The 27,956-nt window shown below is 35.7% G+C and overlaps 1 protein-coding gene across 3 annotated transcripts in view; it reads left to right on the top strand.

The window, feature by feature from the left end:
• The window catches only part of DGKB (diacylglycerol kinase beta), a 364,782-nt gene extending 346,495 nt beyond the window's left edge, over nucleotides 1–18,287 (top strand). For all 3 annotated transcript variants that reach the window (XM_075082948.1, XM_075082947.1, XM_075082945.1), the window contains exons 23-25: nucleotides 3,680–3,800; nucleotides 5,755–5,815; nucleotides 15,856–18,287. In XM_075082948.1, the coding sequence (XP_074939049.1) occupies nucleotides 3,680–3,800; nucleotides 5,755–5,815; nucleotides 15,856–15,963 (290 nt within the window). In that variant the 3' untranslated portion in view covers nucleotides 15,964–18,287. The remainder of the gene's footprint in view (nucleotides 1–3,679; nucleotides 3,801–5,754; nucleotides 5,816–15,855) is intronic.
• The last annotated feature ends 9,669 nt before the right edge of the window (nucleotides 18,288–27,956 follow it).

The following is a 27,956-nucleotide window of genomic DNA, read 5'->3' as shown; positions in this document are numbered from 1 at the left end:
GTCATGGAAAAATCCACATTATAAGCCGTTTTAAGTGATTAATGACATTTAGTGAACAGCAGCATTCATTATTCTGGTTTACAATGTTAAGATCTGTAAGAAGATAACACAAACAGTGATGCTAGGTCAACCCACAAGTTCGTGTAGCTCAGTAGCCGAGCTTTAACACCAACCTGTATTGCATGATTAGAAATAAAGCATAAGAGGGCAAATTTACAGTGATTCTTCCATTAAGATGCCCTACCAAATATATATCAATTTGTCTTTTAGTGAATTTCGAAGTCTAGTATGGCATCATGGTATAACTAAATAATTATGTAAAAAGGATTTCTTGCGTGTTCTAGAAGTGCTGTGAAACTCCTTAGTTCTTGTGTTTTGAGAAATACTGAATTGCAGTACTGTCTTCACCTACTCCATGACACTTATTATTTTCTCTGCCTGTATCATGTTCCCTCCATTTGTCTCCTTACTTCCTGAAGGGTCCTAGTCTAATTTATTTTCATACAGAAGCTGCTCCATATTTGTTACCATGTTTGTTGCTCTGTTATATCTTCCTGTGCATTGCTGCGTGGACTGAAACTACAAACTCCACATTGTATGGATGTACCACTCATAATATTTGATGATATTTGCTCACTATTGAGCATTGAGCTGATATTTTCATAGACGTAGCCACAGTAACTCCATAATCCTAATTCCTGTGTGACAGTAGTAATTGTAGCCCAGCAAAATAAATGTACATGTATATGTGGACATATACACAGAGACACACACACCCCATACTTATTTTCAGATAAAATATATATGCATAAAGCAGTCTACATATATGTAGTTAGCTCTGTTTTCCCTCATGGGCATTAAGTTACATGTATTGAATTTTTTGCCGTAGTATCGCCCCATTATTCAGTACTGTAAAATTTGGAATCTTTTTTTGTAATTGGCTTTTGTCTTTACTTCGCTGAATCCTCGGTAACTCACTATCTTCTTCTATTTCCAGGTTGTTTAGGGGAATATGTTGAGCAGTACAGAGGCCAGCACAGATCTTTCTGAGAAATCAGTGATAACCTTCCACCAGAATGAAGAATGACTTCCCCTTTCCTATCTTTTAATTTAATAGAAGACCTGATCTCTTTTAATAGAGATTAGTCTCTTTGGTGGGGACCTTTTAAGAACAGATGTAATCCATTCATTGATGTCTTGACCCTTTATATTCAACCAGTGTACCTATAGCCATGTAACATCTTTGAAGAATGGGACTAAAATATACACACTCCCTTTTCCACTTTTGCTCCCTCTCCATTCTTATCACAGTCAATATAGCTCAAAGATTTGTTGAAATGGATATGACTATGCAAAACCATCAGATCAAATACATTCGCAAGGGCAGGAGCGTGAACTAACCCCAAGTCGATAATTGCATGTTACATTTGCTTTAGTTTTTACTGCTTCTGAAGGAAGGTTATGTCTAATTTAAGCTTGATTCTAAAAATATTCATATTTGGCCTAAAATAACCTCACTTTGGGAACATGCCACTGCAAATGTGAAGTTTTTGAAAAGGCTTCATTTTTTTGATAGATAAGAGTATTGTTCAGTTCCATCTTCCAACGTTTAATATACCACATTTTTTGAGATATGTGGTAGAGATCAAAGGCCAGGATTTGGCCCTTAGTTACCTGCTGTTACTGGCACTAGTCTCACAGCTATTGAAAAATGATGCATCAAATTTATATCACTGCAAATGTCACTATTCTGAATCTTGCATATGTTGCCTGAGCTGTCAGTAATAAAAATCTGTTCTTAATTATTCTCCCGTTTAAAAAATAATAATTTTCTAATAACCCAGTGAATAGGAATTTGATGTTTTCTTTGGCTGGAAACATTTTCATGATTTAGTACATCTATAAAGTTCTGTGTGCTTTTATAATATAATAGCTTTTGCAAATGAGTAGGACTTTCCCATTTAAATCCCTATGGCTATCAAGAAAAGCAGAAATTGTTTAAATCAGAGTTAAGTTTAAAAGTGAGTAACTTAAGGAAAACATTTTGAGAGAAAAATAATTCAGCAGAAAGCCAGACATACAAAATTGGGTTTACATGTGTTACAGGGATGCAAACTATAAACATGTATAGTTAAAATTAATCATATTGTCTGTTTTAATCTTTTGTCCATCTTATTGTTTGTCGTTAATAGGGAAGAATAGGGCTTATTGTTGCTTCATTAATATTATAAGGAACTGATTTCACTGTGATGAGAAAATGAAAATAGCAAAGAATATTAAGAAAGTATAAGAAGAAAAATGAAGGCTTTGGATAGTATCAGATTTTCTGGTTGGAAGCAGAATAATCCAGACCATAAATCCTATTTGCTTTTAATACTTTTTCCCCCCCATCACAGTACCTCTTTCAGTTAATTACCTTCATTCAAAGCCCAAAGAAGTGAAAAGAAAAGACTCCCTTTGAAACTTTGGACTAGCCTCATAGTTATGATAATGAGCGTGAAATTCCACCTTCATTAAAGGTTGAAGGGTTTAAAATATACAAAGAGTAATGTGCTCTCCTTTCTTTGTTTTTCAATGTGATGATAGACTCTAACATTTTAGCTCATTGCTGTGCTTCACTGAGTAGCGTTTCTTTTGGAAACATGGATATTAACAGCCAATCTATAAAACACACGTAATATACAGCTAAAAAAATTTTCTTTTTCTTGTCCATCTGGTCTTGGCAACATGATTTTAAACAGAAACATATAAAACACTTCATACAAAACACCCTAGTTGATTCTGGATAATATTTCATTACCTTGCTTGGTTGCTTCTCAAACCAGTCTGCTATACTTCTGTGCAGGTTTCTGGTTGTATCTCTGTTTGTATCTGCAATTCTAGACAGAATTTGTCCTTGCTCCTTGAAGGTCATGAAAACTAATATTTATTTTACCGGAGTCAGTATTTATTTAAAAAAATTTTGAAGTTTAATGCCAAAATGTTACGTAATCAAAAAGCAGTATGAAACAAAAATGTATAACTGGGTGCAAACAAGCACTACGAAGTTCAGGAAAGCTAGATTAATAGTTGCTGATCTAAGGGGTTTTTCTGCCTTTTTTGCATTGAACCTGTGCACTAATTGAGACAACGTAAAAAGTAATATGTGGTCTCATAATTAAAGACTATAATAATGCCTGCACAGAAAGGCTGAATTGGAATTGTAAATGTCATCTGGAAAGGATTGTATAGAAGAGAATCCAATAGGATCTGGAGCGCTGGCTTTTCCTTTACCAGATTTTGCATGTTGTTTGAAACAATGGACAGCACAAATTTCTAAACTGCAATCATCTCACTCTATGAGTGTCAGGTAACCTAAATGAAGGCATCTCTCCTATTGTCTCATATAATAAGATTATTTGTTCAGTACATATGTATTAAAATGTACCATGGAGATTATTATTGTATTTTAGAATCATTTTGGTCAGGATATTTTAGAATGGTGTAACAACAGGCCCAGATGTGTCCAACATTAAAGCTGCAATCACTTCTCAGGAATCATAATTTTTGCCAGTTCTGTTCTCCCCATGTTTTATTATCAGCTGGTCTTTTGACAATTCCTGCTAGTCAGGATGACCACTGTCAGGAGACCACTGTCAAAATGCTGTTTAGACAAAATGTGTTTTTTCAATTTTTGCAGATCTAAGTGACCAGCTTATGGAAGTGGTTGGTCTGGAAGGAGCCATGGAGATGGGACAGATATACACAGGACTGAAAAGTGCTGGAAGACGGCTGGCCCAGTGCTCATCTGTTGTAATCAGGTATCAGCAGCTTTAGTTTGCACTACACTGTTGTAATGAAACAGTAAAGTTTCACATATTATCAGTTCACTTTCTTTGGTAGTTTAATAGTCATAATTACTGTACTTACTGCTTGTGAAAGTATCATTTTTATATATGAAATATATCTATTCCATCCATATTCTGTGGCCATACATCTTCCTTTCTTTAAATGTGTCAAAAAACTAGAAAAAGGGTGTTTACATTCAGTCTTCACATGTTGTATTCAACTGTCATTTCATCCTCTGAAGAAATACTGTCAAGCAGTTGGAGCAGAAGGAGTAAGGCATGAACATCTTGGTTTTTATTATTGACATACACTCCATGCAATTTTGAGCAAAAAGTCATTTACCATTACTTTGACATGTTTTAACTGATTTATAATGCATACCACACCAGGGAATAGTAACATGTAATTAGTATTTGTAAAGCACTTTTCTGATCTGTAGAAGTCAAAGTGCTCTGGTTTTAATTTATTTGTTATTTACTGAACACTGACAAGTCACTATTAATAAATGTGTTGGTATGTGTAAGCCGCTAATGGTAGAGCACGATAATTTAGTTGTGTTTTATCATTTACTATGCTAAAAGTGACCAGAACATTCATAGGAGAGGAAACTTGTATTAGAACTCAATGAGAAAATAATTATTCTAACTTTTGGATTAGATAAGGACTGGAAAAGAGGTAGATGGTCAGCTCTTCCTCAGTGAAGAATTTCTCAGGAAAAATTTTCCAAAATCTTAATAAAATCATTAGCTATACAATTATAAGCCCCAAAAGCCTAAAATGAGCATAACCCAGAAGAACAGCAATGAAAACTTTAAGAAAATAAGTTGTTTTTGCCAAAGTGCCTGGCATATTTTTGAAATTCTCCTCAAGGACTGGGTGATGTTGACTTCAAAAGTACTCTTTCATGTGGCTGAGAAAGTTAAATAAGATCACAGAGGCATTCCAAGCTTCTCTGGATACCAAAAGATAATTTTTATACTCTCACATCAGCAGGACCAAAACTGCAAACGATTCAGAACCCTTCCAAACCTATAAAGTGAGACCTCATCGATCATTCTTCCCTTCCTCCACTTATGGCCATAGATAACAGTGGATAATCCCATGAACTGTTAATTGTTTTCAAATAATGTCCAAGCCAGAACTTCCATTGACCATCATGAGTGCTTAGCTGACTTATTTTTCCGTTATTACATTTGCCAACTCCACGTTATTTCTAATAGCCTTCTATCAAACTATTATAATGCAGAAATATAGGGCTGGAAGAAACCCAAAAAAGACCATCCTTTTATTTGTTTTTTTTCTTTCTCATTTGTCTATACTTTTCTTAACGTGGTATCCAAAACTAGACAGGGAACGCTTGCTGTAGCTTTATGTTAAAATCAGTGCCCCTTTACTAACAATTTAAATTTATAACATGGTATGTTAAAGCCTCTGAATATAGTACAACTGTCATGTTATGTGAGTGTTTTGTCTAACCCAGAGTTAGACACAAGTGTAAAAACAACTTTTATAGTTCTAGTAAATGGTGACGATAGAGCTAATTTTTTTTTCCTTTTTAGTAGTCAGTCTAAATAATAAAAAATAGCAGAGGTTCCTTTGTCTTTTCAATTAATAAGGTTTATTCCTGAAGTTCTTGCATAATTCACTCTTTATTTCACAAATTACACACTATTCTCGCATAAGAGAATAGCGTATTAGTTGCAAAATGTGTGAATGCTTGCAATGTTTTTACTTTGTGTGTTGAAAATCAAACTAAGCCTACTAAGTGACTAGGCTACTTTTGTAAGCATGTTGGGACATACCAGAGATTACGTAGAAGTTTAGGGGTAAATCAGGATTATGTGTGTGTGCATTGATAAATTGATAAATGCATTTATCAATTTTGTCTAATTGCTTTTTCTTACACTATGAAATATATTCCTTTAGGACCAACAAGTCTCTGCCTATGCAGATAGATGGGGAACCTTGGATGCAAACTCCTTGCACGGTAAGGATACCGTTATCACTGGGAAGAGGGCTGAACAAAAAAAAAAGCTAGGAACCTTCTTTAATGAGTAACAAAAATTTCAATAGTCAGGAATATTAACTGATTTCTTTACTTTCAGTTCTTCAATGACAGAAAGGGTATTGTTCGGTTTAAAAGGCAAACATTGTCATCAGCATTAACTCAGTTTACTTAAATAACATCTTCACACCGTTATTCAATAGTTCAACATCCACTGCATTTTCAGTTTATCGTGCTGCTTTTTCCCACAGGTTGGGATGGAATAAAAAGGCATTTCTTTCAAAAGTTTGGAAAATACTTAAAGGGTGCAGTCCCAGCATCCCTTTGCCCAATGTGATCATTTATTTATGATGATGTATCAGATTTATAGTCTCTGTTGCTGAGGAAAAAACAATGTTTGTTTTGATGCTAAAAGGTATAGAGTAACTAATTATTCTTTTAAAATTTAGGAAGATTTTTCATTTTTCTTTTTGATTGTTCATATCAGGGAGGTTTTATTTAAAGTCTTGACTGTGCTGACTGGATTATACAGTAGAACTAATATTTTAAAAATCCTTACAGTTTAAAGGAGAAATTAAGGAAATTATTTGGTTTCTTGTTTCAGTGCCCACACATATGAAGTGAGGGCAGGTAAACAGCAATTTGGAGAGGAGGAGGAGGAGAGGAGAGGAGAGGAGCTTGCTCAGGGGAGGTTCTTTCAGTAACTGTATACAGACGACAAAGAAGGGTGTATCTCTAAGAACTCTCCATTTTCATCTTTCTCTGATAAATTATAGAGGCTAACTGAGCATTTGAAGATGATGTTGAAGAAATATAAGTGCCTTATTGTTGAATATGGTCTTAGTAACATGATTTAATACACAATTTTACTAATTTTGTTTCTCTAAGAAGACCTGTGTTTTTAAGTAGATGAATTGCTGTGGTCTTGCAGCTTGTAAGTATGACAAAAAAATATAATGTGACAAGGAAGAAATCCCACTATAGATGGGAGTAATTCTCCAAACCAGGGTACTGGATCGCTTTCTTGAGATTTATGTCTGTATTAGAATTGAAAGCTACACAAAAAAGTAAAAGGGAGCACCCTCAGTAGGGTGCTAATAGGCATGGCAGCTGATAATGTATGTGTTAGGATGACAGAAAAGGGTTTTGATAGTCCATGTTTACCAGACGCCACAGCGTACAGCTGAACAGTGGGGAGAGCGCCTGAACTCTAATTCTCTATGGTAAGTGCTCAGATTCTGCAATGAGAGGAGAACCATGTGAACACACACTGTGTGAAGGCAGAACAGTGGGAATTTTGTGAGATATATTCCAGGAAACTTTTTGGACTTCAGAGATATCATCTTTACCTCTTCCACAGAGATGGCTCTGTGCTGAGCAACAGTATTGAACGCAGCAGTTACATGTTCAGGAAAAAGACATGTAATTTTTCAGTTACCAGATTACAGAAAAGACCTTATGGAAGGATGCTGGCAATAACATGTGTGCTTTTTTGTCTTGATTGCTTGCTCTGTGCAAAATCCCTGCTATCTGATTGATAATGCTGGCAGAAGCTGCCTGCACAATTGAGGGCAAACCTGGAAAAAGAGACAGTTCTTACATTTCAATTACTGACTTGAGGAAACAGTAAATTATTGCTGATAATTACTGCTGTCCAGTTGAAGTACCATTTTAAAGGGGATAGAAATGGCATATACTGTTCTGTGAAACCCATCCTTTTTGCCATTTCATTGTTAAGAGAATAGACTTCATGTTACAGAAGAAAACTGTACTGTTTAATGTAATTATTTCCTCTGAGAAGAAAATACATGAACTATTTGTCTAGACTACTGCACCCCTATGAATTTAGATATAGAATTATTATTTTATGTTATATTATTCATTTTTCAGGAAACGTTTTTTTCTCTGCTGGGGAGCTTAATGTATTTATTGCAATTGCGCCTCGCATTATTTATTGTACATGTACCCTGCTCTGTTTTCTACATCTTAGAAAGGAACAAACATATATGGTCCAACATCTCTCCACTAATTCTAACTATGCTACAGGTTTTTTTAAGTTTTCTGCAGAGTAGCTAGGAATTCCTCCTGAGACAATGACAAAGATGGATGTTAGCTTTCTGTCAACTGAAGTTTAAGATTTGATTTCTAAGTGTGTGCTTCAGAGAGGTCTTTCTTTGGAAGCCAAAATGCCTTTGATTACATAAGTATCAGGATGATATCTCAGTCATGTGTATCCAAAATCAGAATCTGGAAAAAAAAAATATAAAATAAAAATAAATTCTTATGTGTAGCCAACTGTGTAGCCAATTATCTGAACCTGCAAGAGCTCAAATTTAAGTAAAAAATAAATGGGAGACCAATATAAGAATCATGATCTTTTGTCTTCTCTAGAGTCAAACCCACAGTTTTCTCCCAAAATTACCTGAAAGCAAACGATTAATGACCAGTTTTTAAATGGAAAAAAATGTGATGATCAGATAAAGAAATTGATGAGTTTGGTTCCTTAGGAAATGTATGAGAGTTTGGTTTTCCTTTTAATTCCTCTCAGGAAATTTCTTTCTCTAGCTCTTACAAGGAACTGAGGCTCATATACAAAGATGCTGGCACTTCTACATCATGCACTGAGACACGGGGAGACATTCCCATGCTACCTCTTGTTTCGCATTAGGTTGCTGAGGGAAGGTGCTTATTAGTTTACTAGCTATATGGCTTTAAGAACAGAAGATACTGTCTCCACACAATACAGGCCTGCCTGGATATACCAAGTCACTAGTTTTAGGGGAGAGACCCCTGCACGTGGTTCTGTTGCACAGATCGTGTACACCAGCTAGATATAGCACTTGAGCCTCAGGTCTTGATTCTTTGGTGCTCCAGCCAGAAAGCTATTGTTAAAAAACAAAACCTGCCATCCCTCCCTCTCCAACTGTCTTTTAGAAAGTTGAAATAACACAGGTTTTATTTTGGTATGGTCATCTCGGGGACTTCAGTGTCATCTAAGTTCAGTAGTTTTATGGACTGACCTGTAAAAATTACAGAGACTGAGAAAGACAGTCATACAATTGGCAGGTATTGAGTAAACCCTAGTCCAAAGTGCAAGTGGTTAAGCTCAGAGGTCCTCTTCTGTTTCTTCTTCAGATTTTGATACAAATGAGAGTATTTTACAAATTATTTTTCAAGAAATCAAGTTTAACCTGATCAAAATTCTCCTGCTATTCCATTACGCATATTAAGGAAAACAAGTTCTGCATCAAGACCCTGTTACATATGGGATGCAGGCTACGCAAGCAGACTTGGAAGTTTATTTCCCGTTGAAGGAATCAACAAGTTTTTCTTTGCTACTTCTCCTTTCTGACTGGAAAAAAGTTTTATAGAAGTAGCAGAAGTTGCTGATAGCTGTCCCTCCTCATACATATAGAGATCATGTTCCCCCAAAATGACAGCGTGGTCTCTGAGAAAATGCTGTGGGATGCAATAGACAATGCAGTGATTCCCCAGAAGCTGTGATCTGTGATTTCTTCATTCCTGCTACCAGTTTCAGTACTAAAGAAATAGTCATGTGCTTCGTTTATCATCTTTTATGATCTTCTATTGCACACGCACTTAGCATCCCTAGAAGAGAGCAGGAATGTGTTTCTGTAGGTCCTGTGCATACTTGAAAATGTAAGTGGCGTGGTCCAAAGATCTGTCATCCAGAATTATTCAGTATGTTGAACACATGCAGACTGCAGTGTCTGGCAAAGCCACTGTGCTCTGGTATGATAAGGTACATAATCTGAGCATCAAATTATATTGTTTTCACTGTTTTTATAGAGGAGTCTTTGGGAGAAAGAAAGATGATAATGTTAATGTTATGTTAAACATCTCGTCTGATTAGCTGAGGAGGAAATTCTATCAGAGCTCTCTCAGACAAATATAGTAACATGAAAGATATCCATGGTTTCACCTGATCTCCAAACAGGTCATTAATAGTAATGAAACTTCAAAGATTCTCAAGCTAATTCAATGAACTTCTAGCTTTAGCCATCAGGATTTTTTTTAACAAAAATAATCTTTCAATTTAGCTACATCAATTATTAGCATTGTTTTGAAAAAATCCATAAGAATATTCCATCTTAATTAGAAATAACTGTGATTTCAGTTCTTTCATCTATTCCTGACTTGGTTGGCATCATATCTGAAATAGTGTCAAGCTGCTAGCAACATTAGATTAAATGTAGAGGACAGAAATGTCTACAGATGATGCAAGAATAATGCCTAAATGAAGGAACGAAAATGAAAATACATAGTCAGAGCCCACCTAATGGATTGCCAGAAATCATAGGCATCTGAAACACACAGTATTTTTAGAATTATTTACTAACAGGAATACTTGTAATAAGCCATTTAATAATGAAACTTAGAAATAGTATTTCAAAATATTGTAATTTTTGAATGAATGAATGAATGAATGGTTTCTCTCTGACCTTTCCTCTAGTCCCTATAGATGTGATAAGCCTGAGCACAGACATCCTTTTGAAGTCCTACCTTTGTAGTTAAATCCAGAGGAAACAAGAAAAACAAAGAAAGGTTTTACTAATAATCACTGTTACTCCAGGGCTGGGTGCGAAAACTGAGAGTGAGTCACAGACTCACTTTCATGTAGATCCATTGGCTCCAGCCCCCATAGATCACATGAAGAACCTGCAGCTGTATTCTAGACTCTGTAAAGTATCTTCTGTAAGTACCTGTAAAATACGTCACTGAATGTAGTAATATTTTCTTATTAGTTGTTTATAATGGGATAATTTAGACTTTTGTGTCTGCTTCTTTAGAGCAAAGAGAAACTGGGTCCTGGATATGGTGGCTGATTTTAGTAGAATATTGGACATTTATTACATAGTTAATCCATAAATGAAAGTCAATCACTAGAAAAAGGTTTTGCTGTTATACTAAAACTCTACATCTTTTTTCCCTTTTGAGCAACAATATGCATACCTTTCTGTTTCAAGGCCAGGGTGATTTATTGAGTTTCTAACACTTTATTTTTCACCTGGGCATTACTTTTTATGCTCACAGGTACACTGCACATTAATTGGTTTTGTTTACCTATGCATATTTTTTCTTAATTTCACAACAGTAGTTTTTGTAATTGACAAAGCAATTTACTGCATGTGTGCTTTCTGCACCCCAGACAAATACCCTAACATGTAGTGCACCTTTCTTTCTAGTTCAGATTGTTAAGAAAAGAATTAGTTGTGACTAATTGCCAATTAATTTGCAGTGGTTTTAGGGAGGAGGGGGAAAAAACAATTGGACCTACTAATTAAAATTTAAAATATTCCAAAGTGTCATCTTTAGGTGTCTATGGAATACATAATTTCCATTTTAGTTCTGCACTGGATCTGTAACAACCCTGAGCTTGACAGCTCTATTAATTTAAAACCTCAGTGATACCTATTAGTACAAAACATGAAAAAAATGCCATTAATCATTTATTTTAATTTTGCAGCTCTGTCATTTTCTCGGTATGTTTAAAAATTATGATGACACCGTAATGTTTTCCAATCTACCTGTGTGAAGGGGAAACGGATCACACTACTTAGAAGAGAGACTAGAGTATATTATTAGAGCTTAATTAATGCCAAACTGATTAGATTTGATTGCACTTTGCACAATAATATTGTTAAGAAATTTATTTAAAAGATGTGTTGCATAATGCTATATTTAAAACAACTGGTCTAGATCTGAAGAGATTTTGACCAAAATGCCACATAATGCAATTCACAGGTTAATTTTGTTTAGCACTGCCTAAATTCTGTGCATCTTATTCGTATCATGATAGCCAGTACAACTCTCGATCACCTACAGGAAGATAAAAGTATTTGGTACTCCTGTGATACAGAGATGTCATGTCCCTCCATTTCCTGCAAGGAGAGCAGCATATGGACATCTAGGCTGTGGGAAAACCCTCATACTCTCAAAACTACCAACATCCAAACCTGCTGATAGCATGGAAAAAAAGTAACCATAATCTAACAGATCCAACTTGATAAGTTTTTTCTGTCAGTTTTTTCCTTCTGTCCTTAAAATGCAGGGTTTCTTTCTTTAACATTAATTGAAATACTAGAAGCAGAGCTGATTATCTCTGTTTCCAGTTTGCTATTGTCATTTAACATTGTAGTTAGTACCTGCATTTATAGCACCATGTTCTGTGTTAATAGTAAATATTTAGGCATTCTGTGAAGTCAGGAACACGAAGGTAACCAGCACATACCGTAGAAAAAGGAACATGAAAGCAAAACTGGTTGACCTAAAAGAGATAGTTATCACGCTAGAATTATTGATGCTCACTGCATTTCATTTAGTGGATGCATGGTATTAATGTGGCTTCAAGGCATATTTTGAATCTCTGACCTGTTCCTGAAACAAATATCTGGTTTATTCATTTATAAGTATCTTTAGTATAACAAGTTCAGGCTTCTCCTTTCTCAGAAAATTTGCTATCAACAAATAGGGAGCAATTACCATCTCTTCTTTTAAGAATTATGCTCTTTTTTAAGTAGCTCTGGTGTTCCTTCCCATGAATACATCATTGGACACAATTTGTAATACTAGAAAGGTGATTTTGAAATTGCAAATGCAGTATTTTTCTGCTAAACCTATTTACTGAATATACCAGCCCTTTAAATTTCTGTGATCATGAACTCATGGGATAAAAACTTAGCTTCATTTAATGAATGAGAGTTTTGCCATTGGCTTCCAACAGTTTGAGTTTAGCCTATAAAGTTTTGTATCAGGCTTACAACAAAAATCCATGATATCTTAGCAATTCATGTGGCTATTTACTTTCCCCCTGAATGGAATTTTGTTATTTCCTCATTTTTTCCTATTTTTAAATATAAATTTGTGCCAAATATAAGGCTTTTTTTCTCCAGTAGCACTTCAGGAACTTCCCTAATTTATGTTTAAAATGTCCTCCATATTTTCTCTAAGTTATTATGTATTTTCAATAAAATTGAGTAAATATCATATCAAAAAGTATTTTCCAGAATTCCATAGTAATTGGTATGAGTATGTTTGTAAGGGTATCATCAGTTCCTAAAAACATGTTATGTTAGTGTTTGTGCTTTTGGGATTTTTGTCTAAGCAGTCTCTTTTTCTCGTGTGTGTGTGTGTGTGTGTGTAAATCACAGATTCACCTAGGAAAAATGAAAAACAAAAAAATATAGGCCTTATTTAAAGCTTTTAGAACTGTGTTTCTACTAAAAAAAGACATGAGGTTGCTTGCTGTATGAAGAAGAAACTGAATTGTAAAAGTTAGTCTTTAGACACTGCATGTGCACACACACAGAATCTATATACAGCTATAAGTAGCAATTTCTTTAAACTAAATATTGGTTGCTTGTAATTAAAGATTTTTCTCTCTGTTTTTCTTGGGGGTTTTTTTTGTCCATTTCAGTCTCCCATACAGCACTTTGTGTTCAGTCCTACTTTGACCTACAACACTATTTCTCTTTCTAAGACCCTTAGTACTGCTTCCCATCTCAAAGCGTGTACTGTCACTTGTCATCCAAAATCACAGCACCAAGTGCTGCCAGTATGAAAACAGAAGCAGAAGTGAGAGAGTCCAGTGCAGAAATGCAGTGTTTGAAAGTCTTGAGAAAGACAAAATTAGCCTATTTCAGGCAAGGTAGTGCAATGGTCCAGTATGTATTACAAACTTACTAATCTCTTTTTCTCACCCAAAGTTTTATTATTTTTTTTTAGCAGGAAAATGAGGTGTCAGTGGTTATCATTGTTAACCAATGCAATGTTAACATACACTACGATGCATAAGTAAACTAATATACTTTAAGTTTACTCTTTATTTTTGTATTTTCAGAATATAAAATATATTTTACACTACTGGCATCATGCCAGTTTATAACAGTTGAAAATATGCCTTGGAGAAATGCATATAGGACTCCATCCCCATGCTCATGAGTGGTTAATCACGTTCATGTATCTTAGCTGATCTCAGCTGATAGGATACAACATACTGAAGAGGTCGTGGTCTCTGAAACAGATGGCTCAAGCCAAAAAAGAACATTACAAATGATAAACATTTTCTTAATATGTAATTGCATCCATCCTCAGCAGCACTGAACAGCCATAATCCAATATGCAATCTGTACGGAGTCTCAGGAGTACCTCACCTCTTCATACTAAAGCCATCTTTTGAGTTTTGCTCTTTTATTCATTTTACGATGGAAATACTATGACTTACCTCTGAAAGGAAATTCTGAGGCTATTCCTACTGCCACATCATGGCCAAATCTTGCAATAAGCTGAACCCTTATGACTCTTGAAGAAGTCACTCACAGCAACTGCAGATGACTTCATGTATTAATCCTCAGAATCAGGTTGATGTCATCACTGTCCCTGAGCCCCAAAATGAGGCTTATGAAGCGTGTGAAAGTTACAAAAGTCCTTGAGGTGATTTTCCAGGACCAGATCATCAGCTGGTATAAAGTGACATCAACGGAATAATGCCAATTTACCCCAACTACAGATTTGGTTTCCAAAGTAGTGCCTGAAGCAGAATTTCTTGTGAGAAAGTATGTTGATGCCAGTCTTTGAAAGTGAGAGTTATTATCCATGTGAAATTAATCTAGGTTGCCAAAAAAACCCCGTATGCTACATTTGATACTAATGAAAAATGTTGACAAAAAAAGGTCACGTGTGAAATTTGAGACTAATGAACTAAGGTGGTGTGGAAATGAGCATTTGGAGAGTAAAGTAAAGGCTCTAATGGAGTTAAACCAACCCACTCATTCTATTGAGATTTTTATGTTTCTGTCTCCTTTTACTGTAAAGTAAATTTCCACCCCAAGAAATGTCCTGATCTATATTTTAATGAGCCTCTCCACGTGACATACATTTTTTGTTTCATTACTATTAGTGAATGGCAAGTGAAGGATATTCATTTTAACTTGAAAATGTCAGGTATGCACTTTAAGAGATATATTTTTCCAGTTTTTAATGAGGTGGTGTTTCTTTTTGAAAGAAATACCCATCTCTGATGTGGGTACTATGCAGGTGACAACTGATATTTAATAAGTGATGGTTCTTGTATTAGTCGTAGTTCGCTAAAGAAAATGTCTCGGATTGCTTTTGGAAAACTCTTAGCGTCACTAGCCCAAAGGCAAGATGTGACCTTTTTATTACATAATGAGAATCATTTATTATCTTACAATGTATCTTAAAGTCACAGACAAAATGCCACTTTGATAATTGCTTTCAATTAGCTTTGAGCATAGCATACATTCATAAAATGTCTTCTCTAATTTAGACTTGAATTAGAGAAAATTGCAGACATAATCTACTTTAAGGTTGTCTCATTTAAGGTGATTCGTAGTTTTATATCAAAGAAATCAAAACGGGTGGCTTTAGAGCAGTCTTACAAAGTGTTTTAAATAGGCTTTTCAATATTTGAGTCTATTCTATTAACAATTAATTAACAAATTAGAATGCTAGTTCATCTTTTTGACCTTTTTTGTGTATTAACTTTTGACTTTCATTCATAATGGTTATTTCGAAATTATCAGTGTCATGTGTTAAAAGAGAAGTACAGCTTGATTAGTTGTATAAATAAAGCATACAAAGACATAGCTTGTATCTTAAGAATAGGCAACAGCTTGGTCTGTCAGCATGTCCTTTCCAACTTTTAAATTCTTATTCATCTTGTAGATGTGTAAAATATTCAAGAGCAAGCAATAAGTCCCACACTCAGAAAGTAAGATCACATATTGGCATATATTTTATTGCATATGATTTAATATTGATTATGTGTATAATTTAAAGTATTTGTGGAAACAGTAGTTATATATATATTGGTTTACTGCATATGTAGTATCATTCATAAAAATACAGGTATTTTCCTTTCATCTTTGATTAAATCAAGAAGGTTTGGAAGTCACATATAAAGATAACTCAGACATCTCAGATACTTGGAATTGAACTAGCTCAAGGGATAACTTTGTTTTTCTTCTTTCTTCCCTCAGATAAAAATTACTCACAAGAACCAAGCCCCCATGTTGATGGGACCTCCTCCAAAAACTGGTCTTTTCTCTTCTATCATCAAAAGAACAAGGAACCACAGCAAGGAATAAGCCTATGTAGTTTAGTTTTTAGAAAACCAATTAGCTTTGTTGGGCTTTGGAATATTTATGCTGGAAATCTTTCAAGAATTTTAGAATATCTTCTACTTGCAAAATCATGGATTTTGGTTTAACAGTTTCTGTAACCGAGCTAATGTAAAACTATGCTATTAGAAAAAAATATTGTCACAGTTTTGTAGGCATTTTGCATGATGAAAGCAGATGTTTACATAAAGTGATACAGCATATTTTTTGTTGCATGCGTTACCATTTACTAATCTATGAGCTTATTCTGCCATGGAATATGGGAAGAGAATGCCATGGGTAATTCAATTTTCTCTTTTTTCCATTTCAACTTTTTCTACTACAATGATCATATGCCATAGGTTCAAGAGTATCTTTTGAATCAAGCATCTTCACATCAACAGCCAATTAGACCTGTTTCAGAGTAAAGTTTATTACAGGTCTCATTAACCTGTACTTTTAGCTCATAATTTCTTTCTACCCTGAGAATATTTTTATTCAGCTAAGCATCAAAATCTTTTATCTCATTCTGATAACTCCTATGTATGTGAGTAACTGTACCTGCTGAAAACATCTAACAATGTGTGCAGTATCCAAATGGTCATGATCACTCTTCTGTAAGTTTTTGTAAGACTGGAAGCCAATGCAAGTTTGAGCAAAAACTGTAAGGCTAAGGAGATCATTCTAACAGTGGAAATTATAATACTTGTAAAACTAGCCATCAGTGTTGTTTGTTGAAACACTAGAATTATTTTAATAAGAAATACATCTCTGTAACATGGCAAACTTTAAATCATTCTACATATTGACTGATAGTATATAGCGTATGCACACAAATAACCAAAGCTCATGCCTAATAAAGTGCATTTCCCACCAAAGATTTAGTGAAGGATGCTTCAGAGAAATGGGTTAATGCATAATTAATCAAGCTCACTGGAGCAGACTCACTTCTGAAAATTTACAGTTCTTTTGATTATGTTGGCAATGTCCGGACAAATGTTAGGGTAGGAAAAAACATTAAATTAATTGCAAGTAAATACTCGCTTTTCATTTGTTTCACAAGCTGATAGACATAGACTCATACTTCAAATATTGAGACATAGACACACACTCTAAATATTGGAAAATTCAACTTATTCAACTTATTTATGCCATCCATAATTTACTCATCCCCTAAATTTATCTCTTAAGGAAAGGATAAACTGTTACCTATTCTGCTTTTGTAGTCTGCTCTCTGGAATCAAAATCAAAACATTTCTCATCATAAATTTTGGGGAGGCAGTTGCTCAGGTTTTTACTTTCTTAGCCCTCTGAGAGACTTCCTAACAGCTTAGAAATCATAATACAGGGATTTGTCTGAGGTTTGCACAGCGTTGTCTAATGTTGAAGGGAAGTCCAAGAATGGCAACTTTTTTCAGTCTTGCATATAAACAGTCTCAATCGAAAGTTTCTGTGCAGTCTTAACATTGTTCTTTGCTCAGAGTGAGCTGCTTCTCAGCTCTGCATGTCTTAAGTTCTCAGAGATTTCATCAAAAAACAAACAAGGAAAAAATAAAACTTCGCTTGAAATGCATGATTTCCCATTTTTATCTAGCCTTCAGAATGGTAATGATTTATTAAATATATTTTTCTATTGATTCATTCATCCATTAAAAAATAGTATTTCATCATTCTGTAGTGCACGGTACTGTGCATGTATTTAAATAAAGTTACTATCATTTGTTCCTCAGTATTAGAATTCAACAGAGTCCTAATTTATATAATAGACACTGAAATAAAAGTCAATATATAGTTGGTAAGGATTATGTCTTTGAAATATACAGTCTGTGTTCTTTAAACATTAGGAGGTAAATACCAGTTAATGTTATGTTCAGCATTAGGTAGAAAAATATGACAGCAATTATTTGCTAAAATTAAGATCTTGTAATTCTCCATTCTTGGGTCCAGTGGTGTTGACAGTTACAGTTACTGTAGGAGTAATCTAATATTTTTCCTGTGCATTGCAAACACACACACACACAGAAGCGTTTGATGCACTCCTTAGGTGCAAACATACCTAAGTATAGAGCAAAAGATATTTGCAAAACGAAGGAACTTGCTGACATAATATTACACAAAGTGTACATTGGTTTTATGAAATTATGGTTACAGGTAATAAATATTTTCACATAACTTGACGTAGGATTTTCTACCAATGCTCTCAACTTTTTTGTGGCAAAATGTGTTTAACGATAATATATAATGTGCTCTCTATGATTATCTCATTAACATTGTAACTCTGAAAAAAATAAAATTATACATAAGCTATTATTTAATAATGTATGCAATTTTAAATGTGCCAGTCTGTGATAGCAAATTGTTCACAACACACTTTTTCATATAAAGAGGGATAGATGGGTTAATGTAATCACAACTACATACAATTCTGACTAGACTTATAAAAGGTAAATCAGATCTGTTGGTCAGCATGTATCAAAATCTCACTGTAGCAAAATGTAATGGAGCAGTCATTTTACTATATTGGCACTTACCGTACCAGCGACATTCTGTCTATTAACCTAGGTTGGTTGTTTTTTTTTTAGCATGGCCTCTAATAATTTAAAACCATGCTCAGGTTGAAAGTATTCATGATGAAGAGAAAATCTTAGAGTACATAAACATAGGATGAAAGTAAAATGCTTGATTTAATGAAAGAGAACTTGGGGGGGGAGGGGCTTTTTTTTCACTTCAGTATGCACAGAATTAACAATGAAATTATACATTGGAGTGTGAAGTGAAACAAAGAATATATGCATGTATCTTCATACAGCTGAAATAGATGCACTGTTCTTACCCTGACTGAAGAGTGCTAGCTGTAAACTCCTTATAATGAGGCATTCTTTAAGGCCTCATTAATGACATTTGCAATATAAATGGAAATTACAAATATGTAGGAATGATATCTGACATGAGATTTGCAAATTTTTCATCTCCCTGCTAGAGCGTTGCAGCTGGGCAATGTGCTGAAGAAAGAACATGATGTCTCAGGAAGAAATCTTAACTTCTGAGATTGGTTAGCATCACTCACACTTTGCATGAGTTCCTGTTAAAAGGAGGTGGAAGCAGAACTTGTTGCAGAGGCAAATACTGAATTACTGTTTCCACTACTTGCAAGATATTTGTATGCATATCATCACGATTATTTAAAGCTAGGGAGTTAGACTTCGTGATTTGGGCTTATTGGTGTGTGTACGTGTATGTGCATGCTAGATCAGGTGACGTGCTGATACGCTTAGGACTTTTATGAGCTAGGAAGCACTTAGTATTAGTTTCTGAAGCAGAAGTAGATGTTCTATAACATTTCCTCACTCTTATCAACTCTAGTATTGCATGTAAATCGCAACAATGATCAGCTAATATCCAAAATTATTTAAGGCAAAAAGTCAGAGACTTCAACGTGTTTCAAAATAGCAGTGTAAGAAGTAATATAGTCAAAGAATGTGTGGTTTTGATATAATTACTGTAAGAAAGGGAGAAGACGACTTTTGTTATTTAAATCTCTAGGTTAATATTTGTTTGCTGAGACTATAGCTATTCAGTGATTACTAGTGATTTAGGGTACTAGTGCTATCCTGTAACAACTCTAACTGACTTCTGGGGCTTGTAATTCTGAGGTGGATCATAGTGAGACCAAGGCCGCCTGGGGAGCAGTTAACTTAGAAAAGTGTTGTCTCTCACCTCTCTGGAAGAGTGACTAGAGACAATGGCTATAAAAGTGGGGAAAAAAAAAAAGTCCCGAATAGTTATCTTTAGACAAGGATGCATGACAAGTTCAGAGAAATGGCAAAACAGATGCTCAAAGTGATATGAGAAAGGGATGGGTTACTCCAAGGCAGCCCACAAAATGGCAGTGGGAGGCCTGGGAGGCCAGATGAAGGCACTTGGGGTTAACGAGCATTTATGTGCCAAGGAAGTGAATCAATTAGATTAATCTAGAGACCCCTTCATTTAGGGGTGAAGGAGTTAGGTAGTGTTTCTTTTGTTATGGGGAGAAAGATTGTCTGAGAGGAGTTAGGCCCAAGAAGAGGAACATGTGAAGGGAGAAGGATTTAGGAGCAAAGGAGAGCTGAAAGTTTGTCAAATGAATGTAAAGGATTTGACGGGGCTTTGTTTACTTCTGAGTACTTTTATACCCTGGGAAAAAAAAAAACCCCAAGGCATCTGCCCTTGCTGTTACATAGCAGTTTGCCAAACTGTTAAGGAGTTAGCACAAAAATAAATAAATATAGAAAACTGAGGTGGGCTGAAGCACGGCTCAGTGTTTTATGCAAGAGTGGTGAAGAACGTGCCAGCCTCTTGTCAGATAATTGTTGCTTGTCTGTAGCTCCCTCAGGTCTGAAAGCATTTTGCTTTCTCTTCTCTGTCCATAAGGAAGGAAACTTCTTGTGGTCCTGCTGAGGTGAGTAAAAGCTTTATGGTAACCCTGGCTGGAAAAATAAATAAAACATAGGTAAGATCTGGAAGCTGAATCTGTTAATGAGGTATAAAGTAATAGGTTAAAATATGTGGCATGCGAGGCTCTGAGGGTGTGCTGTGCAGTGATGAATGATGATACAAACTCTCTTCAGGTCTGTCAAGATTTGCTGGAGTCTGTCCAACCTGGGCTTGTGCCGTGGTTAAGCCTCCTGGCTCTTATGCCCTATTTATGCTCAGACTACGGATTTTTAGTTGATCTTGAAATAAGGAGGCTTGACCCTTCCAGTTCTGATCTGTGTGTCTGTGGCATGGGTACGGATGGAGATTTCCTATTATCAGGTTCTCTTAATTTTACAAGTGAAGCTGAAGCAGAGAAACTTCTCTACGACCACTGACTTTCATTATGTGAAACTGCCCGACAGCTTGCAACTATAAATAGGCGATCATACCTTATAGGCACCTAGAATCTGGGCATGGTGATATTTCAGAGGCTGCTTCTCCCCTCTCCCCACCCTCTCCCCCCCTCTCCCCCCCCCCACCCTTCTGATTCATGATTCAAAGAGATTACCTGAAAAGCACCTCAGGGCTCTCTTTAAATATGACTCATACAAAGAATAAGTGATAATCATCAAGCTTTGTTATTTATAGAAAGGTGGTAGCTGTGTTGATGGTAAGGCAGCAGTTTCATAGTGAGGTGCCCATTTCTAATAAACATAGGAAGTTATTTGCTGGGTCTAATTGAGTGAGAAGCAAAGATTTTTAATTTTCAGGTCAATTTTCAGTCTAAGATTGACAATGACTGAAAACACTTAGCTGCTGATTGGCCTATTTGAAATAAACTTTTGTGGATTGGTGGGGGGTTTTGTGTGTTTGGTGGTTGTTTTTTTTTTTTTGGGGGGGTGGGATGGGATGATTTTTGGGTTTTGTACCTAGGGTCAAACTCATATGTGAAGGAATATAGTAATTTGCATTAATAAGTAGCTTTTCTGGACAGAGAAGTGAACACTTCTTACTCTTTTGGTGAAACTTATGAGCTATGTTCTATCTGCCAATAAGAAAATACAAGTTGTCAATCTTAAGGCCTGTCAGTCTACTTATATTAAGTACAAAAAAAAAAAGTATAATAACAATTATTTAAACTATTTGTATCTGCAGAGAGATAGCAGTGATTTGTACATCCCTCAGTGAGGCAAATGAGCACTGTACTTTTTGCCCAGACATGAGGTTGGCTATTGCAAAGGGTGTGGTGTGGGTTTTTTGAGTGTGATGGTTTGTTCTTTTGTTGGGGTTTTTTCGTAAATATTAGTGAGTTCTAAACCTCTCCTTTTACCCCAGAGTTATAAGGACTAGAACTTTAATTCAGACACGTATTTTATATCTTTATGGTGTACATATAATTAAGAAAGCAAGCAAGCAAATGCAGGAAGATCTGTTCCATTTGAGCTGAACTTTACTTGCATATGTTTAAATTCAGTCCTATTACTGAAGGGAAAACCATCAACTTGTTAATTTTAGGTAGTTTAAGAGGAATTGGGGGGAAAATGGGTGTGTTGGGTTTTTCTCCTGAGTAGTATGACCTTGTTACAACAATATATACACGTGAATTAAAGAATTTTCACCTCATTTACATCAATCACTGTTTTCTGTGGCTACATTCTGAACAGTGACTGTTTTGAAAATCAGCTTAACCTATCTCTTAATGGTTCAATATAATTAGTTTACAAGAAGTTTTGAAAGATTTGGTCCAACTGTCTTTTTTATAAAGTCAAGCCTTGCATTGAGATACAAGTTGAGGCTTTCATACTTTGTCACTAGTGCTAGTCAAAAATTCCTTAGCCCCTGTTTCATCAAAAAATACAAAATTGTGGGGAGGAACCTACCTTTTCTGATCAATTTTTTTTTTAAACCAGATTCCCACTTCAGAGGAAATCAGATTTACCGTTTTAAATGTCAAAATATTTTGTGCTCGAATATCAAAAGGAAATGTAAGGTATTAATTTGTTTCATTCATTAATTCGGTTTCATTAATGCAGTGATTAACTAACGTTGTATTGTAACTGACTTTTCATCAAAAAGCAAAAAGTGAATGAAAAGGTGCTCTTATTTTGTTTCAATATGAACATAATTTTTATTTTCTTTAGGAGAAGTTAAAAAATATTAGTATTTGTTCAAGATCCTGAAATGGAAATGTCAATATTTGTGCTGCTGCAATTGTCACCAGACTAAATGCCTGCACATCAAGTTCTAGTCCTTATGTAACATCTCTGCATTTTTATTATTCCAGTAGCTTCACAGTTCCTAAGTGTTATCTTCAAGGACTTGATTTTTGATTCATAGTTCCTTCTGTTTTAGATTAATTTGTCAGTACAGGTCTATCTTATCACCAAAGAAAAACAGAGTTAACAATAATGTTGAATTATTTCACATAACCTAAAAATTTACCAAATATATTGATAGTTCTCTCATAAAACAGCAGTGGACTGTGGACACTAAAAATAGAATGGGCAGACAGTTGTAGAAGGGAAATCCCATTATTAATTTATCCTAATAATTATAAAATAAGTTAATAATATTTTAGACAAGGCAGATATAATGCTTGTGTTTCTTTTAAGGTACTGAATAGACTGTAACTCAATTGACAATAACTCAAGCACACTGATAAGGCATTTGGGCGTCGCTTTAATTCACAAAATCCTGCAGTCCTTAATGTGCGTCTCAGTCTTTTGGGTGAGTTATCAGCTAATACTGTGTGATAGCTAATCTCTGAATGCTTTTCACCTCACAGTTACCCAAACCGTGTATGCTGTCTGAAGTTTTGCTATTCCTCTTTTGGTTGCTGTACCTTTATCACTAAGTAATGTCTAACCCAATTGATATCATGTTAAAATCCTTGCTGTGACAATCATCGGTTTTATTTTTATGGTGTTGGGACAAGAGGTGAGTGGAGTTGCATGAGGTTAATGGGGCTTTAAGAAAATGTTATGTTCCTTCAGCATAAGATAAGGTTCTCTTCTTCCGATGGGAATCCTGTCACTTCATCAGATATAACGGCTTTTCTCTGCCAAAGACTTGAGATATTAGTCTGTGTGAAATGATTTATAGTTTTTCCTTGGCTTGCCTGCTGAATCTTGGACAAAAAATAAATCTTATGGCAGATGCCAGTTCCTTCTTGGTCTGTGTGTAGAAATATGTACTACCACGAGAGCTGGTCAAAGCATTCAAATAGAACAATTGTGTAGACAACTGAGAGCAAAGCAGAGTACCTGGGGTCAGGCTTACGGAGGCAGAAGCTGAAACAAACTGTTGGAAGTTCAGAAAAAGGTTAAACTTCCTTTACTAACTTCTAGAGTGATGCCTATCTAAAAATGTAAGAGTACAATAGGTAATAAATAAGTTTGTAACTTAGCACTGAAAACACTTATCTGTACAATATTTGTGCTATTTTCTTATCTCAAATATAGCACGAATGGAATTTTTAATGATTCCTACTGTGTGCTTCCTCCACAAAACATAGTGCAATAACATACAAAAGCAGATTTTCAAAAGTGCAATAAAACAATGTTTTAAGGAACCCAAGATACCTTCTGGTCCAACACCACAGGACAGCAAAGGGATCTGCAGGAAAACTGGCATAATGTCATTTCCACCTCTTCTCAGTAAAAGTCTGCAAGAGGGGAGTTCTGGTGAAATTACAACCTCATTTATTCTTTCATTCTAACTTGTTCATAAAGTAATTTGGGGAGTTGTTATGCTATGAACCTCATCAGAATATGCAGTCACAACCATGTAAGAGAGGATTGAGAGTATTTAGCTATATCTCGTTCCCCTTACATACAGAATGTCTACTGTAAATTTCCCTTGATTAGAGGCAGCCTACTTGCAAGGTACAGAAACACAGAGATAGTCACTAGTCACTGTTTGTTTAATTGCTTGGTTCCTTTAAGGTGTTAATTTTTTTAATCACAGCTCTGCAATGGCTACTGAGAATCTTTTTTTGCAAGAATAATCAACATTGAAGATTATGCTGCCATTTCATATACGGCAGCATTGAAGTAGAGTATGGATAATTTGTGTGTGATTCTACTTCTGCTACACTGATGTGGATCTCCTTGAGACTGTTAAAGTCCTAATGTAGAATGTGACACTAAGTCATAGCTTTGGAGATTATGATTGAAATATAGCCTTGTTTGACACAATGTTAAAATGAAGTAGGGGTGTGGAAGAGAAATCCCAACTCCACTGAAATCATTGGTTTGTCACTGCAGTTACAGGGCTGGGGTTTTATCCCTGCGATCTTGTGGTAGGGCTCAGACCATCTTTCCTGCCTCAAGTAAAATATCTGCAAGCAAAAGAAGGTCAAGAAAGATTGAGAAGTTCTGTGTATGCACACATCTGTAAAAACCTACTCAATGCTTGCACCTACAAACTTTCCATGCACAATTGGCCTGGAAACCAGATCACCAGGTCTCTTCTCTTCAGCTGAGTACTCATGTCTTCCTCTTTCTCACTCTTCTGCTGTGTCATTAACAGTCTTGTATGCTGAGAAATGCAAATCTGAAATTTCTCAGATTAAGGAAGAAATCAAAGACTTCAACTTCCTGGCAAACACTGTAACTACTATAACAGTGGTTATAAGTGCGTCCTGCTCAGTTAAGAACCTGTCCTTTAACTCTGCCCTCTGAATCTCAAAGGCATGAGAATGTTGAAGGTCCAACTAGGTAGAGTTCACACACAATGTAGCATTTGCCAATTCATATGTAAATTTTATGGATTCTATGTGTAAATGTCCCTCTCCTCTCACTATTCAGAGACTTAAAAATCTACCCTTAGTGCTTTGAACCACCCTGCTGGGGTAATGTAACACCAAACTTCAGTACAAATAAATAGTTGCTTTGAACCTCACTCTTAGGACTTGCCTGTTCGCAAGAATACTGACTTGGTATCAAATTCGGTGCTGTTGCCTTAAGAGGCCCCAACACAGTGCTGCAAAACCTCATCTATGTACAGCATAACACAACCCACTCCTAATTATTTCTGCCTAGAGTAGCTGCTGCTGTTGGATTTCTCGTCTTTTATGCTTAAAACAGCAGTGACGCAGTAATGAGTCAGGCCTTTGCCAGTGCTTAAATATCCAGCACTAGGTGCTATATAAAAACATTTTTAAAAAGAGGCATGTGTGCAAACCTTGATTAGCATGTGATATGTCAGAGATATGCAAATTATGTACAAAGTGTACATATTTAATATCTTGGATTTACGTACAGCTTTTTGTTTGCAGTATCGTTTAATGTCTGTGTACTCTGCTGTTTTGTCATTTCTGGCAGCCATTGTGCACCTTCAAGCTTGTGCTGTCCTAAGGTATAAAGCAAATCTCATCACGTATTCATTTCAGTGTTATTAGCTTGTTAATTAACAGTTCGTGTAAAGCAACATAGTAAAAGATAACAACAAAACATATTTTGTGGCATTTTTTCTCTGCAACTATAATCTGAGGAAGAACAGTGGTTACTTGCCATGAGGCAAAAAAAAAAAAACAAACAAACAAACCACAAACAACCCTACTTCTTAAAAACTACTAGTCTTATTCCTTAGGAAAATGTTGCATGTGGAATTATGATTTTTTTTTTTTTTAGGTTAACTTGTTGCCCTACTCCAGTGGTAAAGGAGAACTGAGAATACTTATTTACAGTAACCATTTTACTTGTCGCATGGCAATACTTAATGTAGAGAAGGTACAAGGTTCTTGGCCTCATTTCTTTGCCTTCCATCACTGTTTAGTTTCATTCAGCTATTCCCATGCCTGTCATTAGGCTGGACTGTTACTTACTATTTCTCTGACTTCTGGCACATCACTTTTGTATCTTTACCTTCAGTCATAAAATAACTGATTGTCTGCATTCTCCCCAGTCTTTGAAGTTTTTGTTTGTTTTTCTATCACTTTGTTTTCCTTCTCTTAGTTTGCTTCCTCTGCTTTGTTCATACACTTCTAATTAAAGTACTTGTTATTTTGATCTCAGTCACAGCCCTTGTAAATTTTCTTTCCTATTCAGATCCATTCAGAGTACACCTTTTCCTGGTCTGTCAGTTCACAATCTTATCTTCTCTCAGGAATTGTCCTCAGACCTCTTCTCTACGCACATGCCCCCCTTTTCTTCTGGTTACATTAGGCACAGGCTATTTGTCTTTGCTTATGAGGCCTTTAGTGGCTTATGCCTACTTTAACAAAGAGTATTTTTATGTCTATACCTAAAATCATTCTATGTTTAGAGCTCTCTGTGTATCATCTGTTCGATACAAAGGCAAGTACCTATTTGTATGATCTATATTTAATCAAGCCATGATGACATTCTGCAATGTGTAGTTTTAGATTTTAAAGCAAGATTTTGGGGGTTTTAACATACAGAGATCTTATATTTCATTAAAATTCTTCTGGAAACATCTAAAAAGCTACTCCATTACATTCTTTCAAATCCTTCCTTCAACTATCTAAGAAAAGACAATGTTCAGCTATTACCACAGAAGTCAAAACCTGTTTCGTTTCATATTCCCATGTATCTGTTCTTAACTGATTTTAAATTACAAGCTTTCTCTTAGGGATAGGGGAAGGGAGCTCCATGTCCTGTGGTGTTAGAGCATCTAGCACAATAGGAGTTCTGGTCCACAGCTACATCATTTAAAGGTCAGAACAACAGAGGCATATCCATGTAATTTTATGTCGGCAGACGAATTTATAGTGTGCTGACGATTACATTGCATGTCCCATCTGCACATGGTCTGCCAGGAACATGAACCCAGGTAGAGGATTTACTTTGTCAGAGTTTCAGCTTTCTGTTCTGAAAATCTTTCATTCATTCCCTCTTCTGTTGGCCAAAACAACTGTGGTATACAATGGGATTTCACTTCTTCCTACTGCATTCTCCCCACTAGTAGAAGGAACTGTAAGACTTGTCCCACAAGGGCCCTGGGGATGTGCTTTTTTAACACCCCCTGCCCTCAAAAATGAAAAAAGAGAAGAGAAAAAGGGGGGGCAGGGGAAGGAGGCAAAAAAACCCCAATCCCAGATCCAGCAACCCTGGAAGACTTTGGAGAGATGTTGAATAGACCAAGATCACCTTCTTCCTTTCTTTCCTGTATATCACAGGGGAGCTGGCCTTGGGAAATTTTTTGATATTTAATTCTTTTTGCCAGTGACCTGATCCAGGATCAGAAAGACAGATGCAAAAAATCTTACAATCTGGATTTTGACTTGAGTTTTCAGGTAGAAGTACAAAGCCCTTTACCCTAACTGTGGTATGGGCATGCAAGATTAAAGTTTGAAGGCCAAATATGACCACCTGAGGTCATAAAGAGATTCATGGCTTAGAGTGCCTCCCTGTAGTCTATAGTGGCGCAGTAGCAGTGACTTCTGGAACAGAGTATATACTCCTCTCTTTCAGTATGCTTTGTCTGTTGTTTTCCCTTCTGTGACTGCTTCGTTTCAATTCCTCCAGCGAGAAACTGCATTTTTAAGGCTCATTCCATAACTG

This window comes from Phalacrocorax aristotelis, chromosome 2 (assembly GCF_949628215.1).
Source record: "Phalacrocorax aristotelis chromosome 2, bGulAri2.1, whole genome shotgun sequence".
Lineage (NCBI taxonomy): Eukaryota > Metazoa > Chordata > Aves > Suliformes > Phalacrocoracidae > Phalacrocorax > Phalacrocorax aristotelis.
This window is presented reverse-complemented; position numbering and strand designations above follow the sequence as displayed.